The sequence below is a fragment of the Meriones unguiculatus genome, chromosome 1 (assembly GCF_030254825.1).
Source record: "Meriones unguiculatus strain TT.TT164.6M chromosome 1, Bangor_MerUng_6.1, whole genome shotgun sequence".
NCBI lineage: Eukaryota > Metazoa > Chordata > Mammalia > Rodentia > Muridae > Meriones > Meriones unguiculatus.
The window spans coordinates 107,613,024-107,629,684 of record NC_083349.1 but is presented as its reverse complement, the minus strand read 5'-3'; the positions used below and the strand labels follow the sequence as shown (position 1 = coordinate 107,629,684).

The 16,661-nt window shown below is 50.0% G+C and overlaps 1 protein-coding gene across 2 annotated transcripts in view; it reads left to right on the top strand.

Annotated features, from left to right (window-relative positions):
- Plb1 (phospholipase B1) overlaps nucleotides 1–16,661 on the top strand; it is a 137,415-nt gene that overhangs the window by 84,664 nt on the left and 36,090 nt on the right. For both annotated transcript variants that reach the window (XR_009584651.1, XM_060364727.1), the window contains exons 26-40: nucleotides 1,122–1,187; nucleotides 1,459–1,559; nucleotides 3,949–4,030; nucleotides 4,337–4,441; nucleotides 4,536–4,631; nucleotides 4,780–4,851; nucleotides 5,831–5,869; nucleotides 6,282–6,342; nucleotides 7,539–7,597; nucleotides 8,676–8,749; nucleotides 12,672–12,715; nucleotides 13,483–13,591; nucleotides 15,226–15,277; nucleotides 15,654–15,734; nucleotides 16,264–16,329. Coding sequence is in view for 1 of the 2 variants with exons in the window: in XM_060364727.1 (XP_060220710.1) it covers nucleotides 1,122–1,187; nucleotides 1,459–1,559; nucleotides 3,949–4,030; nucleotides 4,337–4,441; nucleotides 4,536–4,631; nucleotides 4,780–4,851; nucleotides 5,831–5,869; nucleotides 6,282–6,342; nucleotides 7,539–7,597; nucleotides 8,676–8,749; nucleotides 12,672–12,715; nucleotides 13,483–13,591; nucleotides 15,226–15,277; nucleotides 15,654–15,734; nucleotides 16,264–16,329 (1,107 nt within the window). In the remaining variant the exon portion in view is untranslated. The remainder of the gene's footprint in view (nucleotides 1–1,121; nucleotides 1,188–1,458; nucleotides 1,560–3,948; nucleotides 4,031–4,336; nucleotides 4,442–4,535; nucleotides 4,632–4,779; nucleotides 4,852–5,830; nucleotides 5,870–6,281; nucleotides 6,343–7,538; nucleotides 7,598–8,675; nucleotides 8,750–12,671; nucleotides 12,716–13,482; nucleotides 13,592–15,225; nucleotides 15,278–15,653; nucleotides 15,735–16,263; nucleotides 16,330–16,661) is intronic.

Below are 16,661 nucleotides of genomic sequence, written 5' to 3'. Positions count from 1 at the left end.
TGGGGGTTCTCAGCACACAGTGTGGTGCAGGAGCCCTGCCAGCTGGGCATGTGCTGGGCAGGGAATGAGGGACCAATTGAGTAGGGTAGAAGGAAGTGAGCTCATGCCCAGGATAGAGGATGATCTATCCCAGAGCCACTCACAGTGCACTTTCCTGACATCCAGAGTCACCTAGGGCTAGGAACTCTAGAGCCGAGATTTAAAGGGCTCACAGGAGAACTGACAGGCCGCTGGGGACAGGTGAAGCTTCCGAACCTTGACCCCTCCCAGCTTCCTGAGGGACATAGCTTTAACCTGTCTTAAAGCAGGGTTCTCGGGTATATTTCATCCAGAGAAGGGGTTCCACTGATTCTCTTCAATGCTCTGAAAATGGGGCTGGGGAGATGCCCAGTCAGTAAAGTGTCATCAGGCAAGCACGAAGACCTGAGGTTCAATCTCTATCACCCACAGAAGAAGCCAGCTGTGCCAGCACATACCTGCAACCCCAGTGTGCTTGTGTCCATGCACACCTGAAACTCCCGTGTGCTTATCTTCACGCACACCTGCAACCCTCGTGTGCAAACCTGTAAGCCCTCTCTCCTCTTCCTCTCTCCTCCCTCTTCTCTCTCTCTCTCTCTCTCTCTCTCTCACACACACACACACACACACACACACACACACACAGAAAATCCTAAAGCCACAGATATAAAAATCAGAGTATTTCAGTTTGGAGGCTGCACAATCCCCTCTTAGCCCCTGCATCCTTGAGGCGCAGGCGACCTGACCGAAAGAGAAGAGTCAGGTGGTAGAACCAGAGGCTATTCTTGATGGTCTTAATGCAGATCTTGAGGTCATCTGCCGCAACAACCCCCACTTCAGAGGAGTGATACAGCACAGAGAAGGCTTTACCACTGGTCAATACGAAATCAATTCAGAGTTTCCCTGGCTCTGGGCAAAAGAAAGGACCCTTTCCTGAGGTCGTGATGAGTTTTAAATGTTGCATCAAAGACTAACCCAGTTTTGGTAGTACCAACTCTGCCTGAAACACAGAAAGAGGAGAAGCCAAGCTAGGAAGCAATCCTGATTATAGGGAGAAGTTGGGGTGATGCATGGGGCTCAGGAGATTCTTCCTCTGCCTGCAGGTTTACTTTTCTCCCCAAAACTTCACCGAGAACATCAAGAAGGCCCTGGACATTCTCCATGCCGAGGTACAGAGGTCAGACCGCACAGGCCATCACAGTCATCGTCTGTGGCCTCAGAGGCCCAGAAGCAGCACTGAGACCTCCTTGGCAGAAGCCTGCATGCTCTGGCATCCTTGGAGAGCAGAGATGAGAGAGAAAGGAGAAAGGAAGTGGGTGGGGGCTGGGAGGAAGTCACAAGTTCTGAATCCCAGCTCCGCGCCCCCCCCCCCCCCCCCCCCCGTCAGAAGCTGATGCCTGTACTACCGTGTTGTCTCGGTGACTGCTTCTGTTTCTGCAGCTTCCCCGGACCTTTGTGAACATGGTGGAAATGATTGAGATCATCGCCCTGAGGGAACTGTACAAAGAAACTCAAGTCAGCTGCCCACGGCTGATCCTCAGGTCTGGCGGGAACTTCATCCACTGGTGTTTCTGAAAGGGCTTTGGACCTTAGCAGATTCTTTAGGAACCCCCATAGGGTGGAGTGTGAGGGCTGTTGGAACCACCCCACATTTTAACCTGAACTGGTCTCCCTGGGGGACAGCTCAGGATACTTAAACACACACACACACACACACACACACACACACACACACACACACACACACACATATAATCTCCCTGAAAGAATACATGTGGGATCTCTTCCTGTTTGTGTTGCCATGTCAGCCGCAGGACCCCTTCATGAAGGAAGGGAAACAGGGTGTTAGAAATTTGGTCAGGTCATCAGCCCCCTGCTAAGACCTATCTCACAACACGTCCAGAGCATGGTGACCACCTCCCAGAGGCTGGTCCCCAGGACAGACGGTGTTTCTGACTGGCACGTGTGTGCCCCAGGTGGGACAAATACAGGGCTACTGTCACTCTGTGGGAAACAAAGACGTGAAATCAGAATCAGCAGGGTCCAGGGGGAGAATCTCCTCTCCGAGAACAGAGTCATCCTGGTCCCTAGAGGGGTGCCCCCAGGAGGCTGGTCTCAGAGTTCGGCCTCCAGAACCAACCAAAGACAGCCCTCCTCTCCAGCTTCTTACTGAAGCATGACCTTTCCCACAGATTCTGCCCTGAAATCCACCCCCACCCGGCAACCTTCCCACCCCCACCCCCCGAGCACCATTTGCCCAGGTCTCGGTGGCTGGGCCAACCTTCCTCCCTGCCCTCTAGCTCTGTGCAAGCCCCCGCCACACCCCTGCACAGACCACGCAGCCGTTAGTCACCGGCAGGCAGCTTGGTGATTATCCTCTGCAGCCTGTGAGCACTGAGTCACCGCCAGCAGAGCGTAGGGGCTCTGGGGCTGTCTGCAGACTGAGTGAATAATTCACAAGGGCTCGCCTTGTTCTTGGAAATTAAGGGGGTATACTGGCTGATCCCTGGAGAACTATGCCAAAACGTTCCCTAGGGGAGTATGGGCAGACTGCACAGGTTCCCCAGAGAAGGCTCGGGATACCGTGAGCAGAAACAGGCTGCCTGTCAGTGACTTGAGGTCTACTAACACAGCTGGTGTCAGGCATGCTATCTCCAACTGCTGACTCATCTGCTGCATCCCGCTTTCTCCAGTCCCTGGGACATGCAGGGGGGTCGGTATATTCATTCCGCTTGAGAACAGATCCGCCCAAAGCCTCCTGCTCACTGCGGAGGTTTGAAGGCCACTAGAACCAGGAGTTCGGAGAAGGCACTGGCCAAGGCCATTTGAAGATGAGTGTCAGTGTTGATGGAATCAAGAGCTTCCTCACCTGGTGGCTCCGCCTCTATGCTGTTCTGTCTCTGTGGGCAAGCTTCCTCCATTGTGCTACACCTGCGCTGAGCCACCTGGGCTATTGTCACCTCATCCCCCAGGCTGAAAGGCCAGAGTGGCCGGGTGGTAAACCAGGGCGGCACTGCCCTGCGGACTGACAGAGCAGTTTGATTCAGCCACTGAGATGCTCCCATCAACATGACCTTGAGAAAGTACTTAACCACTGAGGCTTGGTCATCACCTCTCCTCGACCTCCTTGTGAACTCAGGGACTTGCACGTGCTAGGGAAGGCTGCGACCACTGAACTGTATCCCTGGCCCCTCTGACTTTTTTTAGGGAAGCCCAGACTGGCTTCAGACCTGCTCTATAGCTGAGAATGACTTAAAATTGCACTTGTGATTCTCCTGCCTCTACCTCCCAGAGCACCTGGATTACAGGCAGGGGCTACCACACCCAGCTTTTTTAATGTTTCGGATAGAACCCAAGGGTTTGCTAGACAGACACCTTACCACCTGAGTCACACCCCCAACTCCCTTTCTGTTTTTTACGTTAAGATAGTATCTTGCTCAGCTACCCAGACTGGCTCCAAACTCATGATTCTCTTCCTTGGCCACCAAAACAAGTAGGATGACATAGAGTGTGCCAGCTTCAGATTTCTCACCTGTAAAATGAGGACAGTAATAACCTCTGGGGTGGCAAAGGGATTTAAACATATTAGTACGTGATGCTTGGCACCGTCAGCCTGTAATGTGTAGTGGCATTCATTGCTACTGTTGCCACCATTGCTGCTAAGGAGGAGGTGTGTCTACATCTTCACACCATGTGGGTGACTCAGCTAAATAAAAAAGCCACTCCTACAGATGGCAGGAGGAAGGTTTTATTCCCAAGAGTAAATTCAGGTTATGGGCATTTGCTGTGGCTTCCTTTGACCCAGACTTAGATACTTGATGCCTTCAGCTTAAAAGAAAGACATTGGGTCTCAGGCCAGAGCTTTTGGCATCAACCCCCTCAGGATGATGACCTTGGGCCGGGGCCCCATCTCTTTGCTTTCATCGGCAGGAACCTGTGTCCTTGTGTCCTGAAGTTTGATGATAACTCAGCAGAATTTGCCGCCCTTGTTGAAAGGAACAGACAGTATCAGGTAAGCTGAGAGAGGGTTTTGCCACTGTATGGGGCTCTCGGAGGTTTGTTGGTACCAGGCAGAGTCAGTTGTCCATGACTGAGTGAGTGGTGACTACAAGGGACTGTGCCTGGGACGGGCCACAGGGCAGCAGCTTTGAATGAAGCTAGAGAATGAAATCGCAGAACACACTTCCTCAAACCCCATTTCCCCCATCTCCTCCTCCCCCTTCAGGAAGGAACTCACGTGCCAGTTGAAAGTGGATGGTAAGACTCAAGACTGGTTTCCCTGTGCCATATCAACCCCTGACTCTGTCTCCTTCTGCAGAAAGAAACTGAAAAACTGATCGAGAGCAGGAGATACGACACCAGGGATGATTTCACTGTGGTTCTCCAGCCATTCTTTGAAAATGTGGCCATGCCACGGACCCCGGTAAAGAAATGATGCCCTGAGGATGAGGGGAGCCCCCGGAGGGTGAGCAGCTGAACTTTCTGTAATTGCCCCTTCCTTTCTGCCTGGTCACTAGGAGGGCTTGCCTGACAGCTCTTTCTTTGCCCCTGACTGTTTCCACTTTAACGTCAAGGCTCATGCCCGCTCAGCCATTGCCCTCTGGAAAAACATGGTAAGAACTGTGGAGTAAGAATCCTCTCTTCCGGTCCATCTGCCTATATCCCCATCCTCCTGCCCACCCACCCACCCACCCTGTCCCACCATCTTGACAGTCCACTTTGTCTGCCTGTTATTCATTCCATGTCTTCTTCTTTGTTTAGCTGGAACCTGTTGGCCACAAGACAAGACAACAAAATTTTGAAGACAAGGCCCCTATCGTGTGTCCAAACCAGGTAGAGTGGACTCTCCTAAAACATTTTGTGAGTGTAGCTCTCATTGGACTACTCAGGTCATGTCAGCCCATGCCTTCCTCTGAGCCCCTCTCTGCCTACCCACCCACCCCATCAGTATTCCAGGCTAACAATCCAGATCATCCCCTTTGGTTAAACAGAGAGTAATGGTTGACCTGCAGGGACTCGAACCCTCTCATGTGTTCCTCATCTGTGAATGGCAAGGACATCAACACAAGTCTAGACAAGCTACCCCTCTTTTGGGCAGGCAAGAGGGTTGTGGTGGCTCTCATGAAAAGGGTAGGAGATTTTATAGGGCAAACAAGACAGAGAGATAACCTGTCTCCATGAAGCCCTTGGCTAATGACCGATTGGGATGAGCAAGGAACTGAGCATCAGAGAGATGTCTGCCTGGATGGAGAGTGGAGGAGGGCAGGGTGCTAAGATGGAAACTGGAGCTAGGAAAGCAGATCTTATCAGGAGGGAAAGGCAGAATAGGACTCCAGTTTTCACTCTCAAAATGTCAGATTCACAGTCCCATGACTTCCACTGGGTCCCCAAAAGGTTCCCCAGAAGAATACCAGGCTTCTCACTGGAAACTCCTGGGCCAGGGAAGGAAAGTCGCAGTGGAGAAGGTCTGCTTTTTCTTAAGCAAGAAGGAACTCAGGATGCTATAAGGCAAAGTGGGTGTCAGACAGCAAGGAAGCCAGGGGTGGTGTTGGAAGGGGCAGGGCGGAGAAACAAGGCCCAATATCCTTAGCCAATCGCTGAGTGCAGGAAAGAATACACAGGCATTCCTATAGCTACTTAAGGGTTAAATCTGAGTTCTAGGGCTGGGTTCAGGTTGCAGAGAAGACCCTGATGCATCCTGGACAGGAGCACAAGGTGGTCAGCCTTGCTGGGGAGTCTAAGCTCTGATGGCGGCACTGGGATGTCTAGGCTGGTGTGAATCCTGCCATTGTTCACTTGCCTCTTCCCACAGACCTTGCCATTTCTGAGCACGTACAAGAACAGCAACCAGGTGTGTGTCTAGGGTTCTTCCCTTTGTTCACTGGGCAATGGGGTGGGCAGCCCCTGCTGATGGGAAGATGGGCGGAAATTCCTGACAGACACAGAGGGTCCATTCCCTTTTCTAAAATCATCTCTCCACCCACAGCTTCCATGGGGTGGTGAGCAGAATCAAGCTAGCCACCCCTCACACAGCTGAGGAAGAGGACAGAGGGTAGGGAGGGTCACTTGTTACCACTCCGAGTCTTGGGCTGAGAGGTCAGAGTTAGATACAAATCTCAGCTTGGCAGATACTCATAATCACCAAGGCTGCCAACTTCAGTGTCCCTGGAGGCTCCTGCCCAGGAGTTGAATCTGATGCCCGCCCAGCTTCTCTGCCTGCCCCACTTATCCACGAGATTCTGGGATTGGCTCTTTGCTTTTAGGGTTATGGAACCTTGATGCTATGCAAGGACAAAGCGCCTTCTGCCTCGCCACCAACCTCAGGTAAGCTCCTGTCTTAGCTAGGGTTTCTATTGCTGTGAAGAGACACCATGACCATGGCAACTCTTATAAAGGAAAGCATTTAACGGGGGCAAGCTTGCAGTTCAGAGGTTTAATCCATTATTATCATGGTGGGAAGCATGGCAGTGTGCAGGCAGACATGGCACTAGAAAAGGAGCGAGAGTTCTACATCTGGATCGGCATACAGCAGGAAAAGAAAGCCACACTGGGCCTGGCTTGCGCTCCTGAGACCTCAAAGCCATACCCCCTCCCCCCCCCCACACACAATGACACACATACTCAGCAAGGTCATACCTCCTAATAGTTCCATTCCCTGTGCGCCTGGAGGGGCCATTTTCTTTCAAACCACCACAGCCCTTGGGACCCACCCACAAAGGCTTACATACCCCTGAGCAATCTGCTAAGGCTTCATAAGTTAACCTCTCAACACAGTTCTGACCAGTGCTTGCTCCCTATCCCAGCTGGGCTATTCACTCAGCTTTGGCCTTTGACAATATCATGCCTGGCAAACGCCAAAGCATTCTGTGCAAGGAACTGTTTCTCATCCTCCTGCTTTCAAAATCTAAGCAGGGGCACAGAGAAGGCACAGGAGCTTGCTTGCCCGTGGTTGGCCCAGTCCTGCAGGAGAGTGAAGTCCAGAGGTGGATGAGGCCAGGGAGTCCAATGAAATGCTTAGCTCTATGGAAAAGTATCCTCAAGCTCTGCCTGTAAGGAAGGGTCTAGAAAGTTCCCTGGACTCGTCAAAAAGGACTTGGGGGTAGGGAAAGGCCATCCATGACTATCTGAGATTCTTGGGGCAATCTAGAACCCAGCTCTCAGGGGGCTAGTAGGCCAGTGCCTGTCTGGTTGGACACTCAGGCCACACAGCTGACCTCTCACCTGAACACCAGCACTAAAGGGGAACTCTGCCTCATCTCTTCCTCCATCCCTACTTCATGTCTTGCAGCATTTCTTCCACCTATTTCTCTATCCTCCAGCCTGGCACAAGCCTAAGGATTGTTTATATCCCTCATGGGAAAACCCTTGTATGAAATTTCTGCTGACACAGTTTGGGCCCCCTGGGTTCCTCATGGTCTAGACACACATGCAGTCTTGCTTTCGGTGTTGGCGTGAAGCAAAAGCAGTAGAACGCACCCTCGGCTCCTGTCCCAGACTCAAGCGTGTCGCTTCTCTTTCAGTGCATGCTCTGAGACCCGCAGATATCCAAGTGGTGGCAGCTCTGGGAGACTCTCTGACTGTAAGGACTTTTGAGTCCTGGGGTGGGAGCGGGCCATGGATGTGGCGGGGGTGGGAGAAGCGGGCCATGGGTGTGGCGGGGTGGGAGAAGCAGGCCATGGCTATGGTGGGGCCCTCCTAACTCCAAAGCCTGCACTCCCGTCTTCTGCAATCTCTTACTCTTCTGCCCCGGCTCTGTCAGTCCAAGAGAATGATAATAATCTGATTTTTACATCTGCTTCATCAAGTAGGTGTGCAAGAAAAACTGTTTTCAAAAATGAACCAAGTATTCTCAGTTGGCAAGGGTTTTGAACACGCAACAGCACTTTTTGATTTATACAAAACTTTGTTATTTTGACTCAATTCTCCTAACCATGCCTGTGTAGGTACTCATCTCCCTGTCTTTTGATCAGCCCAGACCCTCTTCTGTTTCCTCAATATCAGGGCAGAAGGCAGCTTTATCCTTCAGTGGTGCATAAGGGTCTGCTCTGGCTTTCAACGCTGGGCTATGCTGCCATCCCAGGGTGCCACCTTCTGGCACCACAGCTGGGGTTTTATAACCACCTTCCTGGAGGCTCTAAAGGGAAAAAAATAGAGATGAGGGGATTGGGGATTTGGCTCAGTGGTAGGGTGCTTGCACAGCAAACACAAGGCCTTGGGTCGGGTCCTCAGCTTTGGGCAGGGTGGAGAATGAAGGATTTTATTGGAGATCTCTCCACCACTGTGGCTACAGCCTAAACGTATCGTCTATGTCCATAAAGACCGACATGGCCTTACTGCTGGTAATATTATCAATATCACTCCAATTTGTAAAGCACTTGAGAGTCTTCCAGGCTTTACAGCTATGAACCCAGTTGGGACCCAAACCTCTCCTGTGGAAAGACATGCTTAGCTTCAGTTCAGTAACTGGGCATCTGTAGTGGGGGAGGGCAAAGCTGGGAAGGAGGGTCGCAGACTGGGTCCCCTCCCTCCCAATCTTTATAACATTCTTCCTACCCTGCATGTACTGGGAGCCGTGTCTTCAGAACCCATGTTATTTTCATAGCTCCCACTTTCTCTCTGACTTGTTGGTTTTCCTGTGGAATTTGATGTTCTCAAAGGCTGGCAATGGAATCAGCTCCCAAGAAGGTGACCTCTCTGATGTCGCCACACAGTATCGAGGACTGTCATATAGGTAATGTTGGTCTTTCACCTCCTTTTCTACAGGGATTAGCCTGTTTGTTTGTTTTCTTACTTTTTTTTTTTTTTTTTTTTTTTTTGGTTGCCAGGGTCTCAGGGAATCTGGGTGGACCTTAACTCTCTATGTTAGGGAGGGTGACCCCTAATCTTTGACCTGCTTGTCTCTATCTCCCAGCTTCTGGGATTGCCAGAAGCTGTGCACTATATGGGGCATGGGTTTAGCTCCTATAAACTATCAAATTCCAGATAGCAAGGACCAGGTCTAGAAAGGGCTTTCAGAGAAACAGCTATGTATTTCTGCAAACTATGAACATGGACTGAATGGAGAAGATAATTTGCTGTTAATGATCTCTTATTTTTAAATTATGCAGAAAAAGTAAACCAAACTCCTGGGTCAGCAAATCCAACATGAAATGTGCCCGAAAAGCACCAAGTCCTTGAGCCTCCACCTGTCCGTTTGCATGTCTTTGTCCACACGTTGGTGCTACTATGTATGTCTGCATGTATGTATTCATGTTGTTTTGTAGTCACACCTCTGCTTGTGAACCTTTACGTGTACACCTCTATATAGAAAATGGCCAAGACCCAATACTCACTTCCGGAGAAAATGATGGAGACAAAGTTGCAATCCGTGGGTAGCCCAAGCAACTCCTGTGTGCCAGCACAGGGGTAAGAACTGAGATGGGTGTCTGAGGGGCCGCATACTCACCTGGCTAGTATTCTTTAGAAATTAAAGTTTCCTGAGTGCCACAGGGTGGGAGAGGGGAGAGGAACCAGCCCTGCCAGCAAGGATGGAAGGCTTCCCAGAGAAAGTGGTGCCCAGCATGCTATTAGGCAAGTGAAGGGGTGAGAAAGGGTACCCCAGATTCTGACATAGGGAGGAGCCCAGGCTAAGGGTGTCAGGTGAGCATCTGAGTGTTAGTTGTGTCACGCTTCTTTCTTTCCTAATAAAGTTTGGCTTCAAAGCAATTAGTGAGCAGTTAAGAATGTATCTGGGAAAACTAGACTGCCACGAGAGGGCAGAGTGTCAGCACAGACACAGTCCCTGCTTCCTTCTCCAGGCTGCACTCACTTCAAGGATAGGGAACGAGGTGGGGCCATCAGAGCTAAGCAAAGCCCCTGTGTCCCAAGGAAAGAGAGAGGCAGAACTGCAGAGCTTGTAGGCACCCACCAAGAAGTTCCAATACGAGGGCCACCTCCCCTTCCAGAACTAGGGAACTGTCTTTCAGCACAGAGCCCCCACATTCCCACTAGTCTTCAGCCAGGTCAGTGGTCTCCTGAGGGCTCCCTGGAACTAAAACGGAACCTCCGCCATTACTCAGCACTCTCCTGACTGTTACCGAAGCTGTGAGGGCAAAGGGGGGGGGGGTTGGAAAAGCAGAGGGAAGGGGGAGAAAGCAGGACTTACTGCAATCCAGAGGAGGCCTGGGTTGCAGCAGCTGCTCTTGGGCTCAGCTAAAGGAGGCCATGACGTCATCATCACGTGAGGGAAAGCACACACAACTGTTGAATCCAGAGGAACACCCTTGGGAATGGAAGTAACTGGCACAACCTCAAGGTAGTTGAGAGTGGGGCTCCCAACCCAGAAACAAAGTCAGCCTTCCGCTAGACTTCCTGGGAATGAAATGCCTGGACTTTCTAGTTATAATCCCAGGGACCTGTGGCCAATGACTGTTGCCACTTTAAGTAAAAACCCTAATTTGTCTTAAATGAGTAGCTTCCCGCAAGCGCACCTGTGCGGGAAATGACTGCTCCAGGTTAGTCTGAGTGACAGCGGTAGACCACACAGACGTTTCTCAGAGTTGTTTCGTGGAATATTAGCTGTCTGAGAGGGGAGTTCTCCTGTATGTGAGGGAAAACGTTACCTACTGTTTCCTTCATGTGCATCCAAGCATAATACGGGCTCTGAGAAGTGCTGCATTGAAGATCTTCATGCTTTATGTTTGATCCAGGCTTTCCTTGATTCTAGAATTTTCTTCCCTCGGGATATCTGTTAACCACCCGTGGGAAATGGCCATGAGGTAGACTGATCAGAGGAGAGCAAATTTCTGAGCCCTCTAAATGATTCCAGGAAAATTCAGAATGAAACAGTAGGAACAACGGACCTCATATAGTCACAGGATTGGGGGCCCCGGGATTCCTGGGGGATGGGTGATTGCGAGCAGGACATGTAGAGGTTTGGCAGTTTCCAAGGTCCCTTGGCCTCTGAGCCTGTGCCCCTGTGGGTGCCCTCATTGCCAGCTAGCTTACCACTGAGTCTGTCAGAGAGCTTTCTTGCAATGGATCTCAACCTTCCTGATGCCGCGATCCTTTAATAACAGTCTCCTGTTCTGTGGTGACCCCCAACCATAAAATTGTTTTCGTAATTTTTAATACAGAAAAACTGTAATTTTCTGTTATGAATCACAATGTAAATATCTGTGTTTTCCGGTGGCCTTAGATGACCCCCTGTGAAATGGTCATTAGATCCTCCAAGGGTTCACAGCCCACAGGTTGAAAGCTGCTGCTTTTTTCTTCGGTAGACATTTGCTGGCTTGTTTGGGAGTATTCCGTGGACCAAAATAAAATTTACTTACCCAAAGCACAATGCATCTCCTTGGTTTTGTTTTATTAGGTCTTCAATCCCACATTTCTGACACTCTTTCAACACACATTCCTAAACACCTCCTGTGCCTTTCTACACAGTGGACAACAGATGAGCAGAGTTGAGCCTCACGTGTCCTGGGTAACATTCGCTGAAGAGCCTAACGTAGACTAGATGTTTGACGCGCATGTCTCCTTTCATGTTTGCATGGTTCCGATCGCAACATTGACTTAAATACTTTAACTTCTCTGTGTTTGTGTAGTTGCCTTTTATCCTCTTGGACATCCCATTCTAAAATGGCGCTGAAAACGTGTGCTGGTTTCGCTCTGCCGCCATCTTTTTATTTTTATTTTTTTAAGTACCAAGGTACTTTTAAGAAATGACAGTAGATGGAGCATGATAAATGTATGTGTTTGTGCATATTATCCTGTTTGTCTTCTGCATGTTTGTCTCTCAGTAAGAGAAGGTTATGAGGCCTTCACATAGAGCTGGAAAAGACTCTGTGATGACAAAATCCAAAAGGCTGACCACAGGCCTAGACATCATCCCGTGGGGGAGAGAGCTGAGTGGTGTGGAGGGTGGAGTTTGCCCCAGCTTCCTTGTCTCCACCTTGCTTAAGCCCTTGACAAGCCTGGTAGGACACAATCCAGGCATTCCTTGACTGAAGAGCAACTTTGATTCCTGGCCGTCTTTGAGAGGTCTCTTCTAGCAGATGCTAACTGAGGCCGTTTCCTCAGAGCCCCCTGGCCTGAGATGACATGCTGGAACTGAGCAAAGGGGCACATAAGAAAAACAAATAGGAAATAATGAATATCTGAGCATCTATTTTTTTTAAGATCCATCTCCTTTAACCACATGGAAGGAGATACAGTGTGTTTTGTGCTTAGGCCAGATAAAATGAGACAGGGCGGGCCATTGGAAGGCAGCAAGCTTCCTCCTGTCCCCAGAATCTTCCATTAGAATCTACCTGATACTGGGCAGAATTGGCTTATCTGTGTTCCCAAGGTTTCCAGCTCAAGCTGGGTCTTAGTTACCCTTAGCAATTAACCTCCTGGCACCTCAGTTTTCTACTGTCACATGGAGATGTCCATGGCTAACTCCTAAGCTTGGGACAGGAGAGAGAACAAAGCCTACCATGCAGTCTGTGCTGGGTTCCCAGCATCCTCAGCTAAGAGTGCCCCCACGTGGGTGAAGGAAAGGGGGGACAGTGCACTGCTGAATCTAGAATGACCTCAGGGTCCCTCAGACTCTAAGAAGGGCGGGGACTGCTCTTTGGTAAAGTTTATATACTGACTGGGTTTCTCTCCTTCCCTGCCTTGCTCACTCCCTACAGTGCTGGTGGGGACGAGTCCCTGGAGAACGTGACCACCTTGCCCAGTAAGTAAATACCAAGGGCTTCAGTGGGACTGTTCTAGAAAAGGATGGCACATTTTTAGAGACTAGCCCTCACGTGGAAGAGGAGGCCCCAGTAGTCAGCCTGAGGGGGTGGAATGGGAATCAGACAGCCCGCAGACCTGGCTTCAGATTCTGCTTCCTCTTGAGGGCAGCAGCTCTCAACCTGTGCATCGAGACCCCTTGGGGGTCGAGCGACACTTTCATAGGGGTCGCCTAAGACTACCCTGCATATCACATACTTACACTATGATTTATAACAGTAGCAATACATTATTTTATGGCCGGGCAGGCATGGTGGCACATGCCTTTAATCCCAGCACTTGGGAGGCAGAAGCAGGCGGATCTCTATGAGTGCAAGACCAGCCTTGTCTACAAGATGAGTCCAGGACAGCCAGGGTCCTGTTACACAGGAAAACCCTGTCCCAAAAAACCGAAATAATAATAATAGTTGGGGTCACCACAACATGAGGAACTGTATTAAAGAGTCACGGCGTTAGGAAGGTTGAAAGTCACTGACCTAGGGCAAGCCACTAACTTCCTAAGCCATGAGTTTTTCCAATTTGGCCCAAGAAATGCTGGGGCAAATCTAATAGAGGCCTTTCACTGCACCATAATTTGGGCAGAGAAAAGTACTTCTATAAGTGAGAGACCCTTCCGACCTTGTCTGTCATGTCATCACATCATCCCGACTGAGAGAGACCCTAGTTTCTGTCAGGCATATGTGCTAGTGTCTACCTTTCCTCTTCCAGATATCCTACGGGAATTTAATGGAAACCTCACAGGCTATGCAGTAGGCACCGGTGACATCAATTCTACAAACGCATTCCTTAACCAGGCTGTCCCTAGGGCAAAAGCTGAGTATGACATTTGGGGGGCTGTGGAGAGGGGAAGGGAGGCATGTGGTCAGTTTCTCAGACACCCCATAGAGACCTGGAAAGGGTCACTTCACCCACCTGCAGCAATTATTTTGAGGGTGCTCTTTTCTGTACCCCCATAACCAAAGCATGGAGTTTAGAGTGGCCTTGGACATAGAGAGGAGTCGTGTCCCTACAGTTGTCACCCAGCTCTGTGGTCAGGCTTTCACACACCTTACCATCTAAGAGTTGAGCTGACTGAGCAATATCGCCGAGTCTTGAAGCTCACCCTAACATAATGGTGCTAGCGAGTGTCTCTCCCGCAGAGCCTCACAGGGAGGGCCTGACCTATATGATCAGGGAAGGCCTACAACATGGAAGTCAAGATTTCCTACCAAAAGGCGCCTCTGGGAAAGTTTCATCATCCCCCAAGCCCTGGCTGGAGCTAACAGAAAACAGACCGGAGATGTCCAGGGGCTGCTGAGGCCAAACTGCCTAGCCTCCTGGGATGGTCTCTCAAGGAGACACTAATTCTTCTCCCGGAGGCCCAGAAGCCTGAGTTTCCTGCTCTCCATGGTTCTTTCACCCATTGTTTACCCTCTAGTTGGTAGGCATGTCCCCAATACCTGTCTACTGAGCTCTGTGAAAGCTTGTGACCTACCTTTCCACTATCCTACCCAAAGAGACCACCATGCTATGGCTCCATCACTCAGCCTTACACTGAGAGCCGTAAGTTAGAATCCTAGGCACGCACGGGTCATCATTTGCTCTCCATCTGTTTCTGAAAGAGGCATCTAATGGGGATCACAAAACAAGTTACACATGTAACACACAGTGGTCATGTATGTATGCACATACGTGTGTACATGATTGACTAGCATGTATGCAGGCCCACGTGGGGAATCACAGCCACTGTGACAAACAAGAAGGGATTGTGCTAATGTGAACACTTTCATGATCACTGTACCTAAGCATCAAAGCCTCAGCTTCCTGGCAGCTAGGGAGAAAGGGAAACATTCTAAACTTTCACACAACCGACTGCTTGCTCTACCCCAGCTCCACAAAAGAGGCAAGTGATGAGTCAGCTGTAGTGGCTCACGCCTGTAATCCAAGCGGTGGAGGACCCGAGCCAGCCTAGGTTATGCAGTGAAATCCTGCTTGGGAACAGAACAATGAAAGCAAATGGATTCTTAGCTTATGAGATCATGAGCATAAAGTGAGATCCGTAGTCGCTTTGACTACAGCCCAAAGGGTAACCTCCCAACCTGCTGTTCACAAGGCCATTTCCTGCAGTATGTCTAAATATTTATTTAGAATGCGTTGAGATGTATTTCTAAATATGTATTTCATTCATCCTTTCTGTTCCCTCCCCCCAGTTCTCTTCTTCCTGACAAGGTGTGTGGGTTGGGTGTCCTGTCTCTTGCTCTCTGTTGTAGTTCAGCCACATATAAATACCATTCTGTAATGATCTTTTAAGTTTGGGCTACTCAGTCTCTCAAATAGTCATCCCTGTGGCCTGTGAGCCTTGGAGTTCCTGCAGCTCGTGTAGCGTCATGGAAGCCCTGTGCGTAGGCCCTGTAGGGTAAGAGGACAAAGATGGACACTTCCTCAGCAGAACAACTGACCCTCTCTCCTCAGGAACCTTGCAAGCCAAGTCCAGACTCTGGTTCAGAGGATGAAGAGTGACCACGTGAGTCAGATTGATGGTTACTGGTAAAATAAACGGTTGTTAACCAGCCAACCAAGGCCTTCTCAAATGCAATGGTCTGCCATGAAATTGAGCGAGCTCCCTGTTGTAAAGGCATTGAGACAGGGAAGCCCCTGTCTAAAGCCTTCTAGAGGATATTACATCAATGGGGAGAAAATGGTCGCTGGTCACCATGACCTTGAGGTTCCATCCTGTTGCCAAGATCCTGGTCTATAAATAAGCCTCGAAAATGCCATCAGCTCTGAGGTTCCAACTGAATTATTTCAAGTGGACAAGGAAGTCACAGGGGCTGACTGGATTTCCTAGAGCTGTGCTTGTTTGTCGGAAATGATGACAGTTTTCCTCCCTCCTGATACAGAGAGTGAACTTCCGCCAAGACTGGAAGGTCATCACGGTGATGATTGGGGCCAGTGACTTGTGTGACTTCTGCACGGATTCGGTAATGGGATATGGTCTGGGCCTGATCCTGGCTTTGACCATCGGTCTTTGGGGATCTTCTCTAAGACAGAACCCTACAACTTACCCGAGGGGGCATTCAACCACATTACACACGTGTACACATAACCCGTGCACACGTTCATGCACGCATACTCCTTATAGGTGGCCTTGTGGTGACTGGTACCATACGCATGTCCCAGGTAGTCAGGGACTAGATAGCACATATATGCTGCTGCTTCTCTTTCTTACAACTCCTGAAAGAGAAGACATTATGGACCCCAAGCATCTGGGAGAGCTTTCTCCACTTTCCACTGTGGTTAATGGTTCCAGTCTTCTAACTGGCCTGTAGCTCTAACATCAGTGAAGTTCGACATCCAGCTTAGATTCTGATATGCTGATTTACTCACAGATGGTGGTGAGAGGGAAACAAATCCACAGGGTTGGACCCAGAAGGGAAGCTCACAACCGCCCCTTCCTCCTCCTCACTGAAACCAACAACTCCTTCTCCCCCACCCCCTTTCTCTTTCCAGAATCTGTACTCTGCAGCCAATTTTTTCGACCATCTTCGCAATGCCTTGGACATCCTGCACAGGGAGGTGGGTAAAGTTTTCTGTAACTTGGTTACAGATCCAGTATGGTGGAGATGCAGGTGAGAGAAAAGAGGAAGGGTGGAGCCGGTGGGCTTGGGCTCTGCCCCTATCCAGAGGCTGCTGTCTTATTCCCAAGTCAGCTACATTCTGTTTGGAATGAGCTCCGGAGATTTTGGGTACGAAGAAAGAACATCCGTTGGTGTTAGCGGCTAGTCGATACCCAGGCTTGGCATTGCATTTTGAACCACAGTGTGTGTGTGTGTTGAGGGAGCCCCTATACCAGGCCTCACTTCTTTTACTCCACTGCAGCAAACTGCCCTTGCTATGCCTGGGGAAAT